Here is an 18,891-nt window from a genome sequence, read left to right on the forward strand (position 1 = left end):
GAAATTTTAAAAAGTTTAAGTATTTTGTTAATGTGATGTAATATATTAATGTCGGTGAAAGTTTTAACTGTCAAGCTATTACAGTTAATGATATACAACCTGATGACAGACACACAGGTCATAGACGGACAGTGGATTCTAAGTGTGATAACTTAGTAAAGTTTACGTTTTTTACCCTTTGAGTAAGTAAGGATTTAAAGTAATAATAACGTGATAACAAAATTAATGAGACAATAAACAAAAAATACCTTCAAAATAGGTATAACTTTATTTACAACCAAATCATGGTCAGCTTGCACGAAGACCTGAAACAAAAATGACAGAACTTATTGATCTCTGTCTTAATAAATGCCGCGGAAGTAATTCTAAGATATAGCAATTAAAATATCCTTCAAAGGAGCTTCAAGAGCCGGAAGTGCTACAATATCGTCCTATTAAACGGTGCTGCCATTCGCAAATTGTTGATGCTTGATTAATTTTGAAGATTGCCATTTTATTAGGGCAATAATCTGTTTGTTTATCTTTTCTATTTCAACAGGTTGAAACAGCGACCTTTTGAATTAAAAAAAACTCATGAAACTCATTTATTTTTGCAAACAGGCTTTTAAAAAGTACTTTTACACATTCCAGTATTCACCCTACCACTGCTTCGGCACTATAAATGAGCCGGTGCTGAGAAGAAGCAGGGCAAGAAACTCAGTCACTATTGTCAGCCTCCGAACGAATTGGCAGTTAGATGCCAAAACCATTTTGCTGTTTACATACCAAACCTCAATGTGTACATTAATTTCTTTTGAAACTATTAAGATCGTCGTTCTGTCTCCTTCCTAAAGTTGCTGTGCCCTAACTGGGTCCACATTGTATAACTGCCTAAATTGTAAGACCTAATGTGAATGCTAATGTGGTTATGCAATAAACGTATTGAGTATTGAGTATTGAGAAACCCGCTGACATGATTGAGCCATCGACTTTTGAAATATATTGCATAGAAGTCAATCTGTTCAGGTGGGGATTCTTAGATGACTCAAACTTAGAGTGCAAGTGTGGTTTTGTTCCCCAGTCGATAAAGCACGTCATGATGTCGTGCCCTGCGTGCCCAAACAACTGCACGCAGGAAGATTAAGGTTGCACCATCTTACTTTAACTTTGACAAACATCAAAAATCTGTCAAAATCTATACAAAAACACCGGTTATCGTTAAAGTTACCCTTAGGCTGAGTTGCACTATCTTATTTTGACTTTATCAAATATCAGAAATCTGTCAAACTCCATACAAAATACACGGTTAAAGTTAGGTTGTGCAACTCAGCCTAAGTCTAAAAGTTTGTTCATAATATTCGACAGCGAGAAACTAACTACACTCTCTAACAATAAACACATTGTTTGGGCATTCAAACTACTATCATCTTTTGAAATACATTAAGTGACTTCAAAACTTTCAGTTGAGTTTTAACTCTACTTACCTATTTAGGTAGCACTTAAGAGCACAGATGCACTCTCTGGTTATACAGGGTGTTTGGTAAATGGTATATAAAGCCGACACTAGCCTGATGATATAACATATTTTCAGACTTCACTATACTACCTATATGCGTATGTTAACAGAGGCTAGTGTCGGCTTCATATACCATTTACCTAACACCCTGTATTATAATCAATTAAGGCGTTATATTATAGGATACATATCCAATTAAATAATTTGCAGAATGGTATAATTTACTAATGCAGTGAACATTTACTCCTTTGAACATGGATATCTGATCTTCAATGACCGACATTTTAATGATTGGGGGCAACTAAACCAGTGTTATTTAACTCCGATTCAGACTTAAACTTATGATAGGGGAGATCATTTTATATTGGACAGAGTATAATGACATTTCTTAATTTAGAACAATACTTTTTTGTTCTTTACGTCGGCAACTGTCTTGAGGGTCTCCCTTGCTAATTGTTATTTTTAACTTTAGGTAGGTTGTTGTTTTATGTACAATATGCTATAGAAGAAAGCTTATTTTTATACAGGGTGTAAGAATCGGTTAATTATTTTACAATTACTTCTGATTCGGAGTCTTTAAACTTTTCTTAAAAGAACAATAGCTGTCATTTCGCAATCGCACCTGATCTCACTTAACATCAGTTGCGATTGCGGACCAATACCTGCCTTGTTCTGCATAAAAACTGTATGTGTAGCGGAAGGTGTGAAAAAAAAAGAATGGATCATCAGAATCCAATTACAGGAAAAAAAGACTAGCAATATCGAGTTCGGGATATTCCGTCAGATTTGTATTGTCTGCTTAATTTTTCTCCACCTTTTACACCCTGTATAAGCTGTCACACGGCTTTCAACACACTCTATGCATGCTCTAGTAAATAAACACATAGTTTTACCATCACAATGACAAGGGCTTGGTGCGTGAATAATTAACGTGTGAATTATCTAATGAACGAACAAATGTGTCAATGAGATGTCGTTTTAACAATAGTAGTGAAATAGTACGGCACTGAGTGCCAATAAAATGATTTCGCTATCATGTCACTTCCCTAGATCAAAGTTAAGCAGAGACTGTCTTGGTAACAGCACATCAGCCTAACTAAGAGCCAAATCACACGATGCGTTGTAGCGGCGGTGCGACGCCGGAGGGGTATCGTTGCATCCTCTTACTTAGAAATATTTATTCTGCACGACGAAATTTTTGTGGTGCGGCGTCGCAACGCGTTATGTGCTTTGCCTTTTACTTAATTGTGGCAAATAAATATCTATTACAACAACATAAAATGTCACTTTATTTAGCTTGAAATCCGTCGAAGATATTGGGTGTGTAAGTAACTTATGAACATACAAATATTATGATAGTACCTACTTTCTAGAAGCTTGATTTTTTTGTAAATCATCATTATAGCTCGTTCATGATTATCCGTAACATTCTCTACCAGAGATTCAAAACCGCAACTTGGAAGCACAGGGCTAAAAGTCTGCAGATTTTTCTGACACATTTTCTGTATAATTTAGTACAATTATAAAAAGATACTTACACCAAAAGTCAATAACAACAATATATCCCAATTCATTCTTCACAGAATTTATACCACGATAAAAAATAATGGAGTTACCGCATGACTTTACGGTAAAGGCCGTCGAAATGTTATTACCCCCATCAAAGGAGGCATACCATGAAATCAAATTATTTTATGTTATAATTACATTGAACCATTTGGTTTGTTGTTGGATTGCTGATTTGATTTTTGTGGAAAATTATGTTTTCCTTTAGATGGCATGGCATGATAACTCACTGGTACTTTAATGCTTGCTTCCACGGAGACATCCTGTTTTTTGCAGGACCTCGTTGTGTATAGATTAAGCCTGAGTTACACCACCTAACTTTGACCGTAACTTTAACGATAACCGGTGTTTTTTGTATGGATTCTGACAGATTTTTTACGTTTGTCAAAGTTAAAGTGGTGCCACCCAGCTGTTTTAGTATTATCATTCACACGAACATCCCATTTTAGACTAAGAGCTAGTGAACACCAGACCTACGTTATTTTATAAAGGCTGAAAGTTTGTCTGGGCATGCTCCCAACAAAGCTAAGAACCATGGCCAAGCATGAAGTTTGGGTCATCGTGGCTTTGGCAGACAGACGGTGCTAAAGGTGTGTAAAATACCAACCCAAATACCTACGTCAAATTATAAAGGTTGATTTTTTGATTATTTTCTTCAAATTATTGTTAGAAATGACGTCATTCATTGACAGACACCTACCATCGTGGCAACCCTTCGCCAGACACTTTTGATCGTTCCTTTTTTGTAGTTTTACATTTCCCAAAGAATAAATTCCCGCTGCTAGTCCTAGAGTTTGGAAGAACTATAATCTAAAGGCAAAATTCGTTGCATTATTACCTACGCTACACCGTATAGTTTCACCACCACTGCAGTGTAAACAGACTGACCCATAATACCCAATTTAACTTCCTTATTACTTAACTCACAGTTGTCCTTGCAACTTTTGATCAAATGATCAGCCGGTTATTCCAAAATGAACCTTATCATCGGGACTTGAGGTCGACGATCATCAAGTGGTTAAAGTTAAGGGTGACCGTACACGTAGGGTCACTTGTGTGCAACCATCCGTGCCGTATCTACATCTCGATCCTCTAGACGTGGCCGGTTGAAGGCCATAATGGAGAGCCCTTATGTACCCGTTTTGTAGTCTGAGATCTGATGAAAAATAGAATTTCATATCTGGCTTATAGTTAGCTAATACGGGTCTACACGTTCTTGGATAAATGATTGTTAGTCAAAATATTCTTAGTAGACGTTCAAAAATACGAAATTTTACTATAGATGCAATGAATTTTCTCCATGACATTTCAGCCAAATTATTTTTGGCTGAAATGGTTGTACTGGACTGTTCCTTCCATCGACAATAAGATTTCCAAAACTCTGAAAACGTCGGAATTTAGCCTGCAAAAAATCCAATTTTATTTTAAACATAATATAGAATCCCATTAAAAAGTTAGTAATTTAGTATGTGAAAATGCAATCGGAATCAAAACTGTACCCTAAACTAGTAGTAAGTATGGAGTATGGATTTCCATTGGTTTCTAGCCAATATTTCTTGTAAACAATTTTACAGTCGATAAAAAATATAATATCGCTTTCTGAAAACCATTTATTTTCCGTTGCTTCACGATACACGGACACTACGAGTGATTCTCGGAACTAAAAATTGCAAAAATTGAACAAAATAAACAAGTATTTCGGTAATGAAAGCGTTACTACCTCAATATTTACAGTTGATGTTTCTATCAATAATCGCCGCAAACCAAAAAAGCCAGGAACCAAATTTTCGGGTTCTCCATGGAGTCGATGATTTATACAATGAACACCCTTATGTGGTCAGTTTGGAAAGCTCACGAAGTCAATTTTATGGATTTGAGATCTACAGGCATTGTTCAGGAAACCTTCTACAACCCCGATGGGTTTTGACAACCGCACACTGTATCAGTGCAAACATCAGACGGGTGAGATACGGTGATATGACGATACCTCGCAACACCACTCGGGCACTGAAGAAAGTTATAAAAGTTGTACCTCATCCAAGTTACAAAGAGATGATAGATTTATATTACATGATTAACAACATTGGTCTTGTATTGATAGAAAAAATAGAAAACATGAGCACATTCGCAAAGTTGTCTGCAATAGATTATAAAACGTTCATGGGTGTTAAAGTGAGATACGCTGGCTTTGGTTTTACATTTGGGCATGACCAAGATTTCCTAAGTCATAGACAAAAAGACGAAAGCAAACCTTTGCAAATAGGTGAAGGATTAACAGTTCCTTGTTCTATTGAGACACGAATTATACGACCACTTATTTGTGTACGTCCAAAATGCGAAAATAAAGAACAAACGTCTGCCTCAGGTGATTCCGGTGGCCCATTGCTGTTTAATGGAAAAGTCATTGCGATTATGAGCGGTGGTTATGGCGTTGAAAGTTTCAATACACCCGTAAGTCCTTATTTGGACTGGTTGTCTGATGTTATGGATGAAAAAATTGAACCATTCCCAGTTTATGTATAGCGTACAGTGGACATACATTATTATTTTTGTTTTACGAATTTGCCAATTATTAGTTATGTTATTATTTAGAAAATGTCTTAAGAGTTATTGTATCTAGAGAATTTTTTATTTTGATAAAAATACTGCTACATAAATATTTTACTTGAACTACTACCCCAAAGAAAAATATAAATAAAACAAACTGTTAAGTATCAAAAAGTAATATAAATAATAACGCAGTAACCTTATAAAATAACATAAATGATAAGAAATACTACTTTAAAGTAAATATTTGGAATGTAAATGTCTTTGGCAGTAATATCTTACTAGTTTTCAATTGATTGGTGGGCGTACTTTTTTGGCAAAACTACCCATTACGTTTCCAGGAGGGAAGTAGTTTGCTACTACATAAACTTGTCCTTCTTTTGACTTAGCTATGCCTACTCCAACTTCCTTGGTATCTTCCCAAATTACTTGCGTGAAATGTCCAGAACCGAGGCTGGTTGGCTCCCTGCCAAACGAGTGGTCTTTAATCTCACTGTACCACTTATCAACAGGATCTTTACCAGATACAGTAAAGTTAGGATCTGAAGACCACGCGAAGAATATGTTTTCTCCGTAGTCATTCTGCTCTCTATGCTCCATATTTCCTTTCTTCGCAATCGTCTTTGCCCATTCTTCAGCATACTTGCTAAGCTTCTTACTTAACTCTAAAGGCGGTACTCCGTGTTTTCTTCTGTATTCGTTGTGTGCCTTCAAAAACTCGTCTTCAAATTTGTCACCAGAAATTGACGTAGATTTGAATTTGCTGACTAAGTCTGAAGCGAAATTTTTGCTGTTTCTGTTAGGTGAAGCTGGTGGTGCTAGGTTGTTGTTTGCCTCTCTGGTATAGCTATTTGTCCTAAACTGCATAGCACCGGGTGGTAAGACATTTTTGCTGAACTGTCCGCTGAAGTTCCCAGGAGGGTAATAATTACAGACTACATAAAGTTTCCCAGATTTGCTCTTAGCGCTGCCAACGCCTAGTTCTTTGGTGTCCTTCCAGACGATTTGTGTGAAATGTCCACAGGTCAAAACATCTGGGTCACGACCGAAGGAGAATTCGTTGATTTCGCTGTACCATTTGTCGACGCAGTCTCTTGCTTTGATTTTGGTGTTGGGGTCAGCTGACCATCCACAGTACACGCTTTCTCCATACTTCTGATTGAGGCTGTACGCCATAGCGTCTCTTTTGGCTAGTTCTTCGGCCCATTTTTGGCTGATTTTGGATATATCTTTGCTAAGAACTAAAGGTGCAACTCCGTGATCTCTTCTGTACTCATTGTGAACTTCTAATGCTTCGTTCTCGAAGTCAGTAGACTTGGAGGAGAATAATTTACTCTGGAATAGATAAAAATAATGGTATTAGTGCTGTTATCATACGGATTTCATTAAAACATTTCAACACAAAAAAAAGTGTTTGTTCCGGACTTCATTTAAATGCGTGTTGCACGCTCTACATACTGTTTAGTTGCATTGTGGATGCATTGTTTACATTCTTTTGCTATTCATTTTTGAGCGCAGTCACAATGAAGTTAGGCACAAAGGGCTTCCCTACATGCAACAAAATCATAACATACGGGTACGGATTCCTAAGTACAATAGCAGATCAAAATTGTTAACTACGTGCGAGCTGAATTCCATCTGTGTCGCGTCGTAGCAAGACTCGCATTTATTTAAATCGTCTTGCGGAGTAATTCTTCTGTACCTTGGTACTACAATAATGCTTACAATATTACGTCTACTGTTGAACCATGACTTAACGAGCTCGGGATATAATACTGTGTAATACAACACTGTGGTGTAGATTTCACACTACCGAACAGCAGCATTATGCACATAATATTATGATTATCATGCCCGCCAGCAGCTAGTTAGCCAGCAAATAATAAACTTATCAATAAAAATACGAATCACTCCGTTACATTTTTAGCAAACTTACATATTATTAATGACAGGATGCATAGTGTATTATGATAAGCCTGAAAAATTTGCATCATCCTGTGTATAAATAGTTTTAAAAGCCCTTGCAAATACTTCCCCAAAAGTGTGATGGTGAGCTGATAGCATATTACTATCATAGCATTTTTTAGGCATTTTATGTTCGAATGACTCATTATAATTCATGGACATAGTCATAATTTGACTATACTAAAACCTTTATCTTAGTTTTGTTTGTTCTAGATTATACTAAGTACTTTCTAACATCCTTATTGACATTATTAGTAATAGTAACCTTCAGTATATTTTCAAGGGCTTTCATAATCTCGTTATCAACTGAGCCTGAAGTACGAGTGAAATGATGAAGACTACAAAGTGTATTTTTAAGTAAATTATTCGAAGTTAATTATGTTATACAAATTGGCTGGTGACTTAAAAAAATCTAAAACGGAAACGAAATTTTAACGTCATTCTAAGAATCCAGAAACTAGCTATTATGACCACTCATTTTGGCAGTTATTTGTATTTATGTACTCGTATATTTATCTATACTAATATTATAAATGCGAAAGTAACTGTCTGTCCGTCTGTCTGTCTGTCTGTCACGCTTTCACGTCTAAACCACTGAAGCGATTTTGATGAAATTTGGCATTGGGATAGTTTGAGTCCCGGTTTCAGGACATAGGATAGTTTTAATCCCGGTTTTTAAAACAGGGACGCGCGCGATAAGGTTTTTCTGTGACAGACAAAATTCCACGAGGGCGAAGCCGCGGGCGGAATGCTAGTCCTTTAAAAAGTTGATAAAGTACAGATGACAGCACAGCAAGCTAAACATGGGATTTTATATAATAGTTGTAATAGGGGTCAATTATAACCGAAGTTCACTAGGATCGCTGTGAAAATCCTTGGAAGGAGGCCATTGTCCAGCTGTGGACGTCATTGGGCTGAAACGAACATCAGAGTCGTATCATTACATTTTGGTCTCCTCAGACCACTGTATAGGTTATTTTATTAAGAGCATTAGGAACATTCATTATTTTTAATTTGTTATTTTCTTGTTAAATAAATTATTCTCATGCTTGAATGTATGTTGAAATCTTAATAATCGTAGTAGGAAACGACAATGCAGTGTTGAAATATTTGTACCGATAAGTATGGATTTTTAATTCGTCGTATCATAACGATAAATTGATATCAGTGACTAACTTCAGATAGTGAAATAGCTAGTAAATTCTATGTAAAAATACTTTTGGATTAGCATTATCTTAGTTTGTGGAACGTGTATAATTTGTGATTATTTTAAGCATGTTACGTTGTTATCTGTAAGACAATAATTTATCAGGAGATTATCCTATTTTTCTAATGTCAAGTAAAGAATAATATTATAAAAAATACAATCGACGTCATTACGTCATTAGGTATAATATTTTTGAGTTAATTTTAAAAGAAAGTATAGACTATTGGAAATATCTCGTTTGATGAGCAAGTAATTAAATTATAATTTCACTTAATGACGATTAATTGTTGTAATTGCCAGTCATGACTCAGATGCGACAATGTTAGTCATTTTGATGATTACAAAACAATTTATGATTGAAAGTTAAATTGTTAATTATACTGTATCAAATACGAAATTGGCGTTCTTGTGAGCCTGGTAGGTACGTGGATTGCAACTGCCAATACGGTAGCGGGTTCGAATTCCACAGGGAGCGTAAATATGCTTATGACAATGTTATGTAAATACAATGTATTCTGTTACTATTTTACTATAATTATCATTTTTGTAGAATAAAGTTCTTATTAACTTGGACAGGGCTAGCAAATTGGCAAAAAGTAGAGTCAGGTGAACAGTTCTTAAACTCTACCTCTATCCTCGTAAGACCGAAGAGTAAATTTTGTCGACTTCTAAGTATCGCCGAATGTGCTTTCAGAAGAACGAATAATTTGTAGTAGTAAACGCCGAGCACTTCGAGTAAAAAAATTTCTATGTTAGAGATTTTCTTTTGTATTCATATTTTCAGGGGCCCTATATAATAGTGCATAGAGCTTATTTTAGGTGAAAAATAATAAAAAAATGTTTTCTCTTAAAAGAACATTCGGTATTACAGACTTTAAAAAGGAAAAGTAAATAAATTGAATTTTATACTTTAAAGTAAAACATTAATGTAACCTTCTTAATAAATTAATACTACATAAAGATACAATAATGATATTAATTAATGTAACTGAAAAGGAACAACGGTTTTAATTTTATTTAATGTTTCATAATTAGTACTTTTAAAAGTACTATCGGTTTTATAACATACACTAATGATAGGTTATAATGTACAAGAAGTAAAGTGAATATTCATGTTAATTATAATATTTACTAAACTAAAAATCAGAACGTTCTCATGGTAAATTTTCTCAATTATATCATAATGTTAAAAGTCCAATACTCAATCCCATCTCAATAGAAAAAATATACAAAAATAAAACTTTCACCATCAAGACCGAATGTTCCTTGCAAAGAACTATTATTTTCAAACGAAAAAAAATCTTACAAAACTACTTCAAATTGGGAAAAATAATTTTTTTGCTTGTTTAGCAGTATTTTAAATTAAATTATACTGGTCAGTTTTGAAATTAAACTACGTTTACGTGAAGAAAAAAAAATAATTGCACATCATGTCTTCTCGGACGAACCACCTTGTCAAAGAAAAATGATAATTTGACAGTGACATTTTGTTTTTTTTTTATATTAATAAGTTCGGATACCTGATTTTGAATACTTTAAGCCATAGACTATCACTCTTTTTTTTCGATAGGCGCGAATTTTTGAACTTAAATTTATCGCTAAAGTTTTAGTTCCTCTGAAGGCACATCCGGCGATACTTCGAAATCACCTCCGAAAATGTCTCGGCGTTACTGACTACAAAGTTTCAGTTCCTTCTGAGGCACATCCGGGCTTACGAGGCTATTGGTGAGAAATAAACGATATTATTATGTTTTTCTGCTATATTTTTTAGGCACGATTTCCATTGGAATCCGGTTTAATGTCGTTCACGGGCCGAAGCCAAGTGAGCGACATTTTATTGTAGCTTATTGGGCTAGTTCGCTCTGAAGGAATTTGCGAACTATCCTACAAGTGTTCAAAACGGTGGCCTTCTGAAGTTGAGAGTATGTCTATACATATGGACCTACGTGACTATTCACGTAGGTCCATATTTGTACGCTTTGCAGCCCAACAGATCCAACACGTAATGGCCGTTTTAAGCGCAAAATAATCCACAAAAGTGAAAGTGGTACAGTGTGCCTACCATGAGTTCACGGTAATACTATCTATACAGTATTCCAACTCGGCCATATTTTTGAAATAAATGTCAACATCCCCGCGGTACGTCACGGTATGACAACATGCGATAGGGCTGCTCACCTACAGTAGGTACCCATTCTAATTACATCCTCAGAATTTTTATCTAGTTTTGTGATTGTTAATTTTTTTTATTTAGACAAACAAAATACTTTGTGAATGGAATAGGATAAAAATGTGTGTTGTTTTGTGATTAGTAGATTTAATTTAAAAAAATATACTAAAATAATTTTGAATTTAATAATCATAATGAGTACTTAATGACCCGTTACTTTAATTTTAGGCGGGTGAAATAGTTGGCAAAAGCAAATCAAACTGACTGAAAATGACCATTTCTGACAGTTAATGACTAGTTTTTGACAAATTTGACCGTAAATGACGGTCAGTCAAATTCAATCACCTTAGTCATTTTCAACATTAGGCCATCGACGTCCGTTCGGCACATTCGCGACACCCCTATTTTTTCATCTCGACCACGTCCCGAGATTTGAAATTCGAAGGAAAGTTCGCGTTTTGTCGGTTTATATGAAGTTACAATACTGTATGATATTTTTACCGTGATGAGTTTACGTTAGGTGAGCTCGCTAGCGAATACGTCAAAAAATTCTATGAAGATTTTATTTCTTGAAAGTAGCCACTAGGGGCGCTGCACAATATGTCATACATTTAAATGTCATTTTTTTACGCAGTCGCTAGCGAGCACACCTAACGTAAACTCATGGTAGGCACACAGATGCTGGATCTAGTCTCTGACTATATCATGGGTTGTAGTCAGAGACCATCCCCAGCCTGTGCACAGGAGCTATTGCAGTTATTGAAGAATGGACTAGGGCTATGGATGAAGAAAGAAGGGACTGGTTACTGGGCTGTGACGGATCACCTGCCTGGTTCATAGTCTCGGACTGATTATTATTCCTACGAGTATTACGTATTTATACGCATAACTGCACCTCTATTTTTGCATTTTGTGCAGTGGCGATGGAGTAAAATTTAGGACAACTATGTAAAAATTCATATTATCAACACTAATTCTGATAATCTCTGAGATAGTTATAGTAGTTCTTCAACTAGCAGAAACACAATAAGTTGGCTCGTAATCTGGGGTCAAGACGACTGTCGCAATATTAATTTAAAACGACGTGAACAATCACTAGGGATCGCGTATAAACTGCTCTAGGAACGACCTAATTGTACATATTGTCGATATTATGATTGAAAGTTATAACGTTAAGTGAGGTTTAGGCATATTGTACTCAAAGAAGGAATTCTATGGACTTTGAACCATAAGTCTTTAGTTTATGAAAGCAATTTTGTACTTAGGCCCGATTCGACCAAACTTTTATCCGAGAATAACTCCTGGTATAAGTGGCACATTGACATTTTAGTATGGGAAATATTATGCCAAAATGTCGAATAAATGACGATTTATTCTGAGATTAATATTTACTCTTGTTTGGTCGAATCCACCCTTATCCTTCCATGACTCTATATTATGTAAATACTAGTATCGTAACTATCACGCAAATATTTTGTTCTTAATGGGATTAAAAACAACAGTAACTGATGTTTTAGTCCAGTATGCAAACCACTGTTTGATTTAGATTATAAATAAGTAATTAAATTTAACCTATCGTCATTATTATTTCACCAGCATTTTGAAAAATATATTTTTATGCTGACTTATCGAGATAATTTATCACATCACAATGTTGTTTTTAGTTATTATGTCATAATCAGTATCTATTTAATTTTATAAATATGCACTTTCCAACTTTGATGTCTCTTAGGTGGTTAAAAGGTTCTATGATTTTAGGATAATTTTAAAGTGTGTGAATTGAATAGTAGTGAAAGTAGTTAAAAAAATACTTTCACTCGTGGGAAGAAGAAAACTGAATTTATTTCAGTGAGTATTAATAAAAAAAGGTACGATTACTCAACGTTTCTATTGTTTCAAATCATTATTATTTACCTACTTGAAAATTTAAGCCAATGATTCTGAAATGACGACTATTATAGTTACCTAAAAATGCACTTACTCCTATTGAACGAAAATTCGAAACACAATATTCAAAATAGTTACCATGTTACTGCGCGAGCGTTCTCAAACCGTCAAGCACATGAATGAAAAAATTACACACGTCCCTTCAACGTAATGTCACTTGGAGTCCTGGCAATTGCGACTGATTATCCTCCACGCTATAAACTGTTTATCGCGATATGACTCCGTCTCTATCGATCGACATACGTCGAAGCGAGATAAGGTTAGTGTTAAAATTGGGTGAGTTGCGACGGATTTTGCGATAATATCGAGGAAGCGATAAGGGAGTAAGGGTGATTTTATATTGGAGATTTCAACTAGTCATAAGTACCTACCTGAAACACATTTTTCTTTCAATATGGCACCAATTTCAAGTACATAAGGTTTCACTGCCATCATGTTCTGTAGTCGGGCAGTTAATCAGTATGGGCATGTATGGAAGTGCGCAAATGACACCGATTTGATTTTCATAAATTAAAATCGGGTCCAACCATCGGCCGACAAAAAATTGGTGGTCTGCGCCTAGGCACCTAGGCTAAACGATATAACATGCTGGCAATAAAATCTTATGTGTGTACTTGAAATTGATGCTATATTGAAAGAAAAATGTGTTTTAGGTACTGTACTCGTAAATTGCATTATTAGGTGCTGAAATAGAAGCCATATTAAGTACATTTTTTTTAAGAAAATAGGTCTTCAAAACTACCACTCCGGTGAGATTGGTATCAATAACAAACAGATATTTCTTTAAAAAAAACGAAAGACTCACGAAAAACCTATAATATTGATACTGTACCCACATAAAACTATGAACGTAAACATAGTAATATACTATGTTACCGAAAATAAGTCAAATCCGCCCTTTGCAAAAAAATATAAAATTACATTCTGAAAGTTTTCGAAATAAGTAAAGGAAAATATTATATTTTAATTTTACTGTTCATGCGATATGTGGTAATTTTAATTAAATTGTAAAAGGAAAAAATAACACATTATATTTTTCCCATAATGTTATCAAATTAGTGGTTCACACATACATTATTAAAAATTATTTCCTCATACTAATTTAATAACCCAATTAAAAATATTTTTAATTAAAAAATGAATAACTTTGTACTCACATTGAAATTTTTCAAAATTGACATTTCAAACCGTATCAAAATACTATCAACATGATCTAAAACTCACATCGTACACTACATTGATTCACCACTTGTAACTGAATGAGCCGACCGTGTCCCTATTTGGTAAATAACTGACAGTTAAAAAGTTGTCAAGAGCGTATTATATTTTTATGCGGGGTTCAGTATCATGTTAACCTTAACTTATTTCTTATGTCTACGTTTTTGTAAAATACATTGATGTAAGGATGAAAGATTTTAATTTACCGGTTCTTAATAACTATAATACGATTCTTTTATATAAAAAAAACCATAAGAAATAGGTAAGTAACTAGCGCAATGATTTTACTTTAAAAAAATTGTAGGTAATCATAAACGCTCAGAAATGAATACTTAAAACCAATCACAATAATGAACTAAAGTTACTGGCGAATGCCATAACAGCTCTATTTTCAACCGACTTCAAAAAAGGAGGAGGTTCTCAATTCGACCCGTATGTTTTTTTTTTTCTATGTTTGTTACGCGATAACTCCGCCAATTATGAACCGATTTGAACAAATCTTTTTTCGGCGTATAGGTAATACCTCAAGGGTGGTCCCATTTAAATTTAATAATAGAAAAAACAACCCCCAAGGGTGGAAAATTGGGGATGAACTTTTTTATACGCAATATCTCCGCCGATTATAAATCAATTTGAACGATTATTTTTTTGTTGAATAGGTATTATCAAAAGCGTGGTTTCATGCGAATTTGAAGAAAATATTTCACCCCCAAGGGTGGAAAATTGGGGATGAACTTTTTTATACGCAATATTTTCAATTTTTAGTTTTTTTTTGTGTTCACGCATTTGAAGTCGGTTTTATTTTTTTTTAAAGTTAATTATTAAGAAATTAAATTTTATTTCCGTATCATTGTTCTCCTTTAAATTCCTGAATGAAATGTGTTAAAGTTTGTGCAAATGCCAGTTTTATTTATTTGAAAAGGAACTCTCAAAATACAGTTACAAACCGCAAATACGGACAAAGAGTTCGCAAAAACAATTGGCAAAAAAAAATACCCATCACTACACTTGATAGGGCACGTTATTTTGATAATGACTTCCTCCAATAAATTACATTGTCATAAAACCTATGAATCACGTAATAAAGACCAAATTTGAATGTACAATAGTAAAACGTGTATTCCCATTGAAGTGGGATTTATACGAATCTATTCTCGAATTTCGTTGCGAAAAATATTGCTTATTGAAAATCGAATAACATGCTAATATTGTATTTACATGATAGAGCCGTGTTTGATATTTCAATGCATTATTAACGTTTTATGCGAATACGAAAAAAAAAATAACCTGGATCATAATGTTTCGCTTGTGAAAAGCAATTCAAAGCGGTTTTTTATTGTTTTAACAACCTAATTTCTTTAAAAATTGTGATCTGTGAGTGAATGAGTGATCTTAAAAATTATTATCTAAATCGTACCTTCTTTGGATAGAAATTAATACATTTTGTACGAAGAAAATGTTGCATTGACTCATGTACTGGACATAATCCTATGAAATTATGAGGTCTTGATGAAATCGACTGTCTAAAACAATTTATAGTACCTATCTAAAATTGCGAGCGCAGGTAAACTTAGAATTGTTTTTTAAAGTACCTACAACGCTAATTATTCCTGAGTAACATAACAGTAGGGCAAAGTTTATGCGGGCAAAACCGCGGGCAAAAGCTAGTTAAGAATAAAAAGCTTTATCATTAAAGGAAATTCAAGTAATAAGTGACTTCATCTAAGTTATCATTACTTTTGTGTGAACAATTTCTTATGAATGGTCCGATAAAGTATTTAGATACGCTGATACGTCGATACGTCATGAAGAATTCTTAACAATGGTAACGCCATCTAACGTAATGCAGTAGAAACAAATTTACAAAGAACGGTGGTCACTGGGCAGCTAGAGTAAATGATAAGCTCTGAGATCGATCCCTGAGTAATAGACACGCATGAGCAGAACTACTAGTACTACTTGCCTATCAAGATTTGAAAAAACAATAGATATCTGTACAAAAAATTGCACAGTGGGCCGTTGGACTACAACATTATTACAAAGCTGTGACTGACAAAGGTATTTTATTTTGTGCAAAATTTTGTACGCGGGGTCTTAGGAGGTTAAGTAACTACCTATTTTCCATTAATTGAATCAATGACGTTTGAATGAACATGACTTTTACACCACACTTTCCCGCCACTGCAATTCCTGTATAGCCAGGATCTACAGTTTGGCCTCCAATTAAACCCAACCAATAAAGATTTCTTTCACCGTCAGTTATACTGATCAATTGAACTGACATACATCCACAAAAGATCACTCATCATTTTAACTGACCGTCTGTGTCCAGCTTTATATTATCACTGGAAAAGCGACCTTCAGACTCTAATTTTAGCACTTTATTAACTTTTTACTGCAGTTAAAAAGATAACTATTTCCGTCTCTCGCGGCAGTAACAAAGATCTACTAACATAGAGTTAATAGAGATGGCTCTTAATAGCCCACTTTAGGAAGCCCCACTTAAGTTGATTGAAGCTCAAAATAACCTTCTAACAATTAGTTCTGTCGTCAAGAAATGACTATTATCCTAAAATAGCAAGTCTATTTTTAGGGATCCGTACTTCAAAAGGAAAAATCGGGACCCTGTAGGATCAAAGCGGAACTATTTCCACCTCTCGTCCCCACCTCTGCAACTCCTGTGTAGCCAGGATCTACAGCTTGACCGCCAATAAAACCCAACCAGTGAAGGTCAACAATGTCCCTTATAGGATCACTTTGTTGTCCGTCTGTCAACATCTTCTTAACCGGCTTAAAGAAGGAGATTTTGAATTTTTGTAACCGCAGAACTGTAATTTATTAGGACAAATTACATGTGCCTAGAAATTAGGACATTCTAAACGTGTTTGAATCGCAAAATCTATTATAATATACATTCATTACAATGTGTGGAAATTAGGACATTTTGAAGGTGTGAATCGCAAAATCTATGATTATTTACATTCATAATATAATGTGTAGAGTGTTATCTTGTTCTGCAGATTTTATCTCTGCTGACCTACTTTCAAAATTCAAGCATTGATAAATCTGCATACGAGTACAAACAAAAGTTGAAATGGAAAGCCATTAATTTTCTCAAAGAAGGTATCTGATAATTTAGATATTATATTTATGCATTAAGTAAGTAAATAAATATGTAATGGCCAAACATTGTTTAAGAGTTTGATGACTGTTTTTGATGTTTGACAGATTCTCTCTACTGAAACCCATAAAGATGAGACCATGGTGCTTACTGCTAATCCCATAGATATCATGTACTAGCTGTTGCACATCATCATAAATTATATAGCCTATATGTTATTTTGGGTTATAAAGAATAATACTGTAAAGTTTCATCAAAATCCGTTCAGTACTTTTTTTTTATGCAAGACAAGGCAGGTATTTGACCGCAATCGCACCTGGTGTTAAGTGAGATGCAGTCTAGGATGGTACATATCTGCCCTGTAAGTCTCACTGCTGTCACTGTCACTCTCGCCTTGAAAAGGCCTGGATTATAGTGTTCAGGAAATACAGCAGTTAACAGTTCTTGCGTGAAAGAGTAACAAACATCCATCCAGACATCCAAACTTTCGCATATATAATATTAGTAGGATCACTAGGGAGGTAGGACGGAGGAGGGAGGGGTTTCCAAACCTACAATAGAGTACGCATTAGTCCAAGATTGATGAAACATAATAATACAATTAGCACGCGATGCGATATCATACTAGAATGCATCCACAATACACTTTGAGGTAAGCTATGAAATTTTACTTTATATTTAGAGTTAAGATCAAATTACTTACAATATACTGGCATCCTGGCAACACACACGGAATCTTCATTATCCTGAAACTTAAAAACTGAGGTAAACTTATATTTTTATATTAAAAAAAAACTGTGAACATGGCTACTTGAGTACTATAAAATTTGAGACTGCGCCGTAGTCGGTGATAACGGTGGATATTTTGTAATCGGAGATAACGACGCTGGTTGGTCCAAGTCATAAGCCTTGATCACACGTACCGAGTAAACGGGCGAGACAGTGAAATGTTTACTCGGTCGAGACAGTTGGGTGAGCGAGTCACATACTCGAGCGCTCGGCCGAGCACTAGGGGGAATGTTCATACACACCGAGTACTCGGCCGAGAGCACTGTCTTGCCCGTTTGCTCGGTACGTGTGATCAAGGCCTTATGCCTTCTATCTGCGATAAATAAAAGTTAGTTGTTTCCGAAAACAATGAAGCATGAAATAATAAAAAAAAAGTTTTTTAGAATTAGTCATTGCATATGAATGAAGATTGCAGAATATTATACGTATTAAGATGTATCGGTTTCAGGTTTGCAAAAAAAGCAGATCACAGCCCCAATTTTGGAAAATTTTAGTTACTCAAGGTACGAAAATGATTAATAGTCCTGCGTGCTCGAATCAAAAAATTCCAACTTTCTCACTACACACATAGCTAAAATCATGTGGCAGTAGGCGGGGCACATAGCTCGTAGAGACCATGGGGCAGAAAAGCTCTCGAGTGGCGACCACGGGCTGGAAGACGTAGCGTGGGCAGGCCTCCTACTAGGTGGACCGAAGATCTGGTAAAGGTCGCAGGAAGAGCCTGGATGCGGGCAGCGCAGAACCGTTTTATTGTGGAAAACCTTGGGGGAGGCCTTTGTCTAGCAGTGGACGTTATTTGACTGAAAGGAACGAACGAATGAATAGTGATTGAATGTTTCATCCATGTGAAGATAGCAAAACGGCCA

The 18,891-nt window shown here is 35.1% G+C and overlaps 1 protein-coding gene across 3 annotated transcripts; it reads right to left on the reverse strand.

The window, feature by feature from the left end:
• Positions 1 to 5,768: 5,768 nt before the first annotated feature.
• LOC135084685 (uncharacterized) lies at positions 5,769 to 18,056 on the reverse strand. 3 transcript variants are annotated; one of them, XM_063979461.1, is made up of 2 exons: positions 17,940 to 18,056; positions 5,769 to 6,943 (listed from the first exon to the last, which is right to left on the reverse strand). In XM_063979461.1, exons 1-2 carry the CDS (start codon positions 17,976 to 17,978, stop codon positions 5,897 to 5,899), a joined length of 1,086 nt encoding a protein of 361 aa, XP_063835531.1. In that variant the 5' UTR covers positions 17,979 to 18,056; the 3' UTR covers positions 5,769 to 5,896. The 3 variants fall into 3 exon arrangements, with proteins under 3 accessions (XP_063835531.1, XP_063835534.1, XP_063835537.1); XM_063979464.1 differs by lacking the exon at positions 17,940 to 18,056 and adding an exon at positions 14,055 to 14,140; XM_063979467.1 differs by lacking the exon at positions 17,940 to 18,056 and adding an exon at positions 12,976 to 13,101.
• Between the last annotated feature and the right edge of the window lie 835 nt (positions 18,057 to 18,891).

The sequence above is a fragment of the Ostrinia nubilalis genome, chromosome 2 (genome assembly GCF_963855985.1).
Source record: "Ostrinia nubilalis chromosome 2, ilOstNubi1.1, whole genome shotgun sequence".
Taxonomy (NCBI): domain Eukaryota; kingdom Metazoa; phylum Arthropoda; class Insecta; order Lepidoptera; family Crambidae; genus Ostrinia; species Ostrinia nubilalis.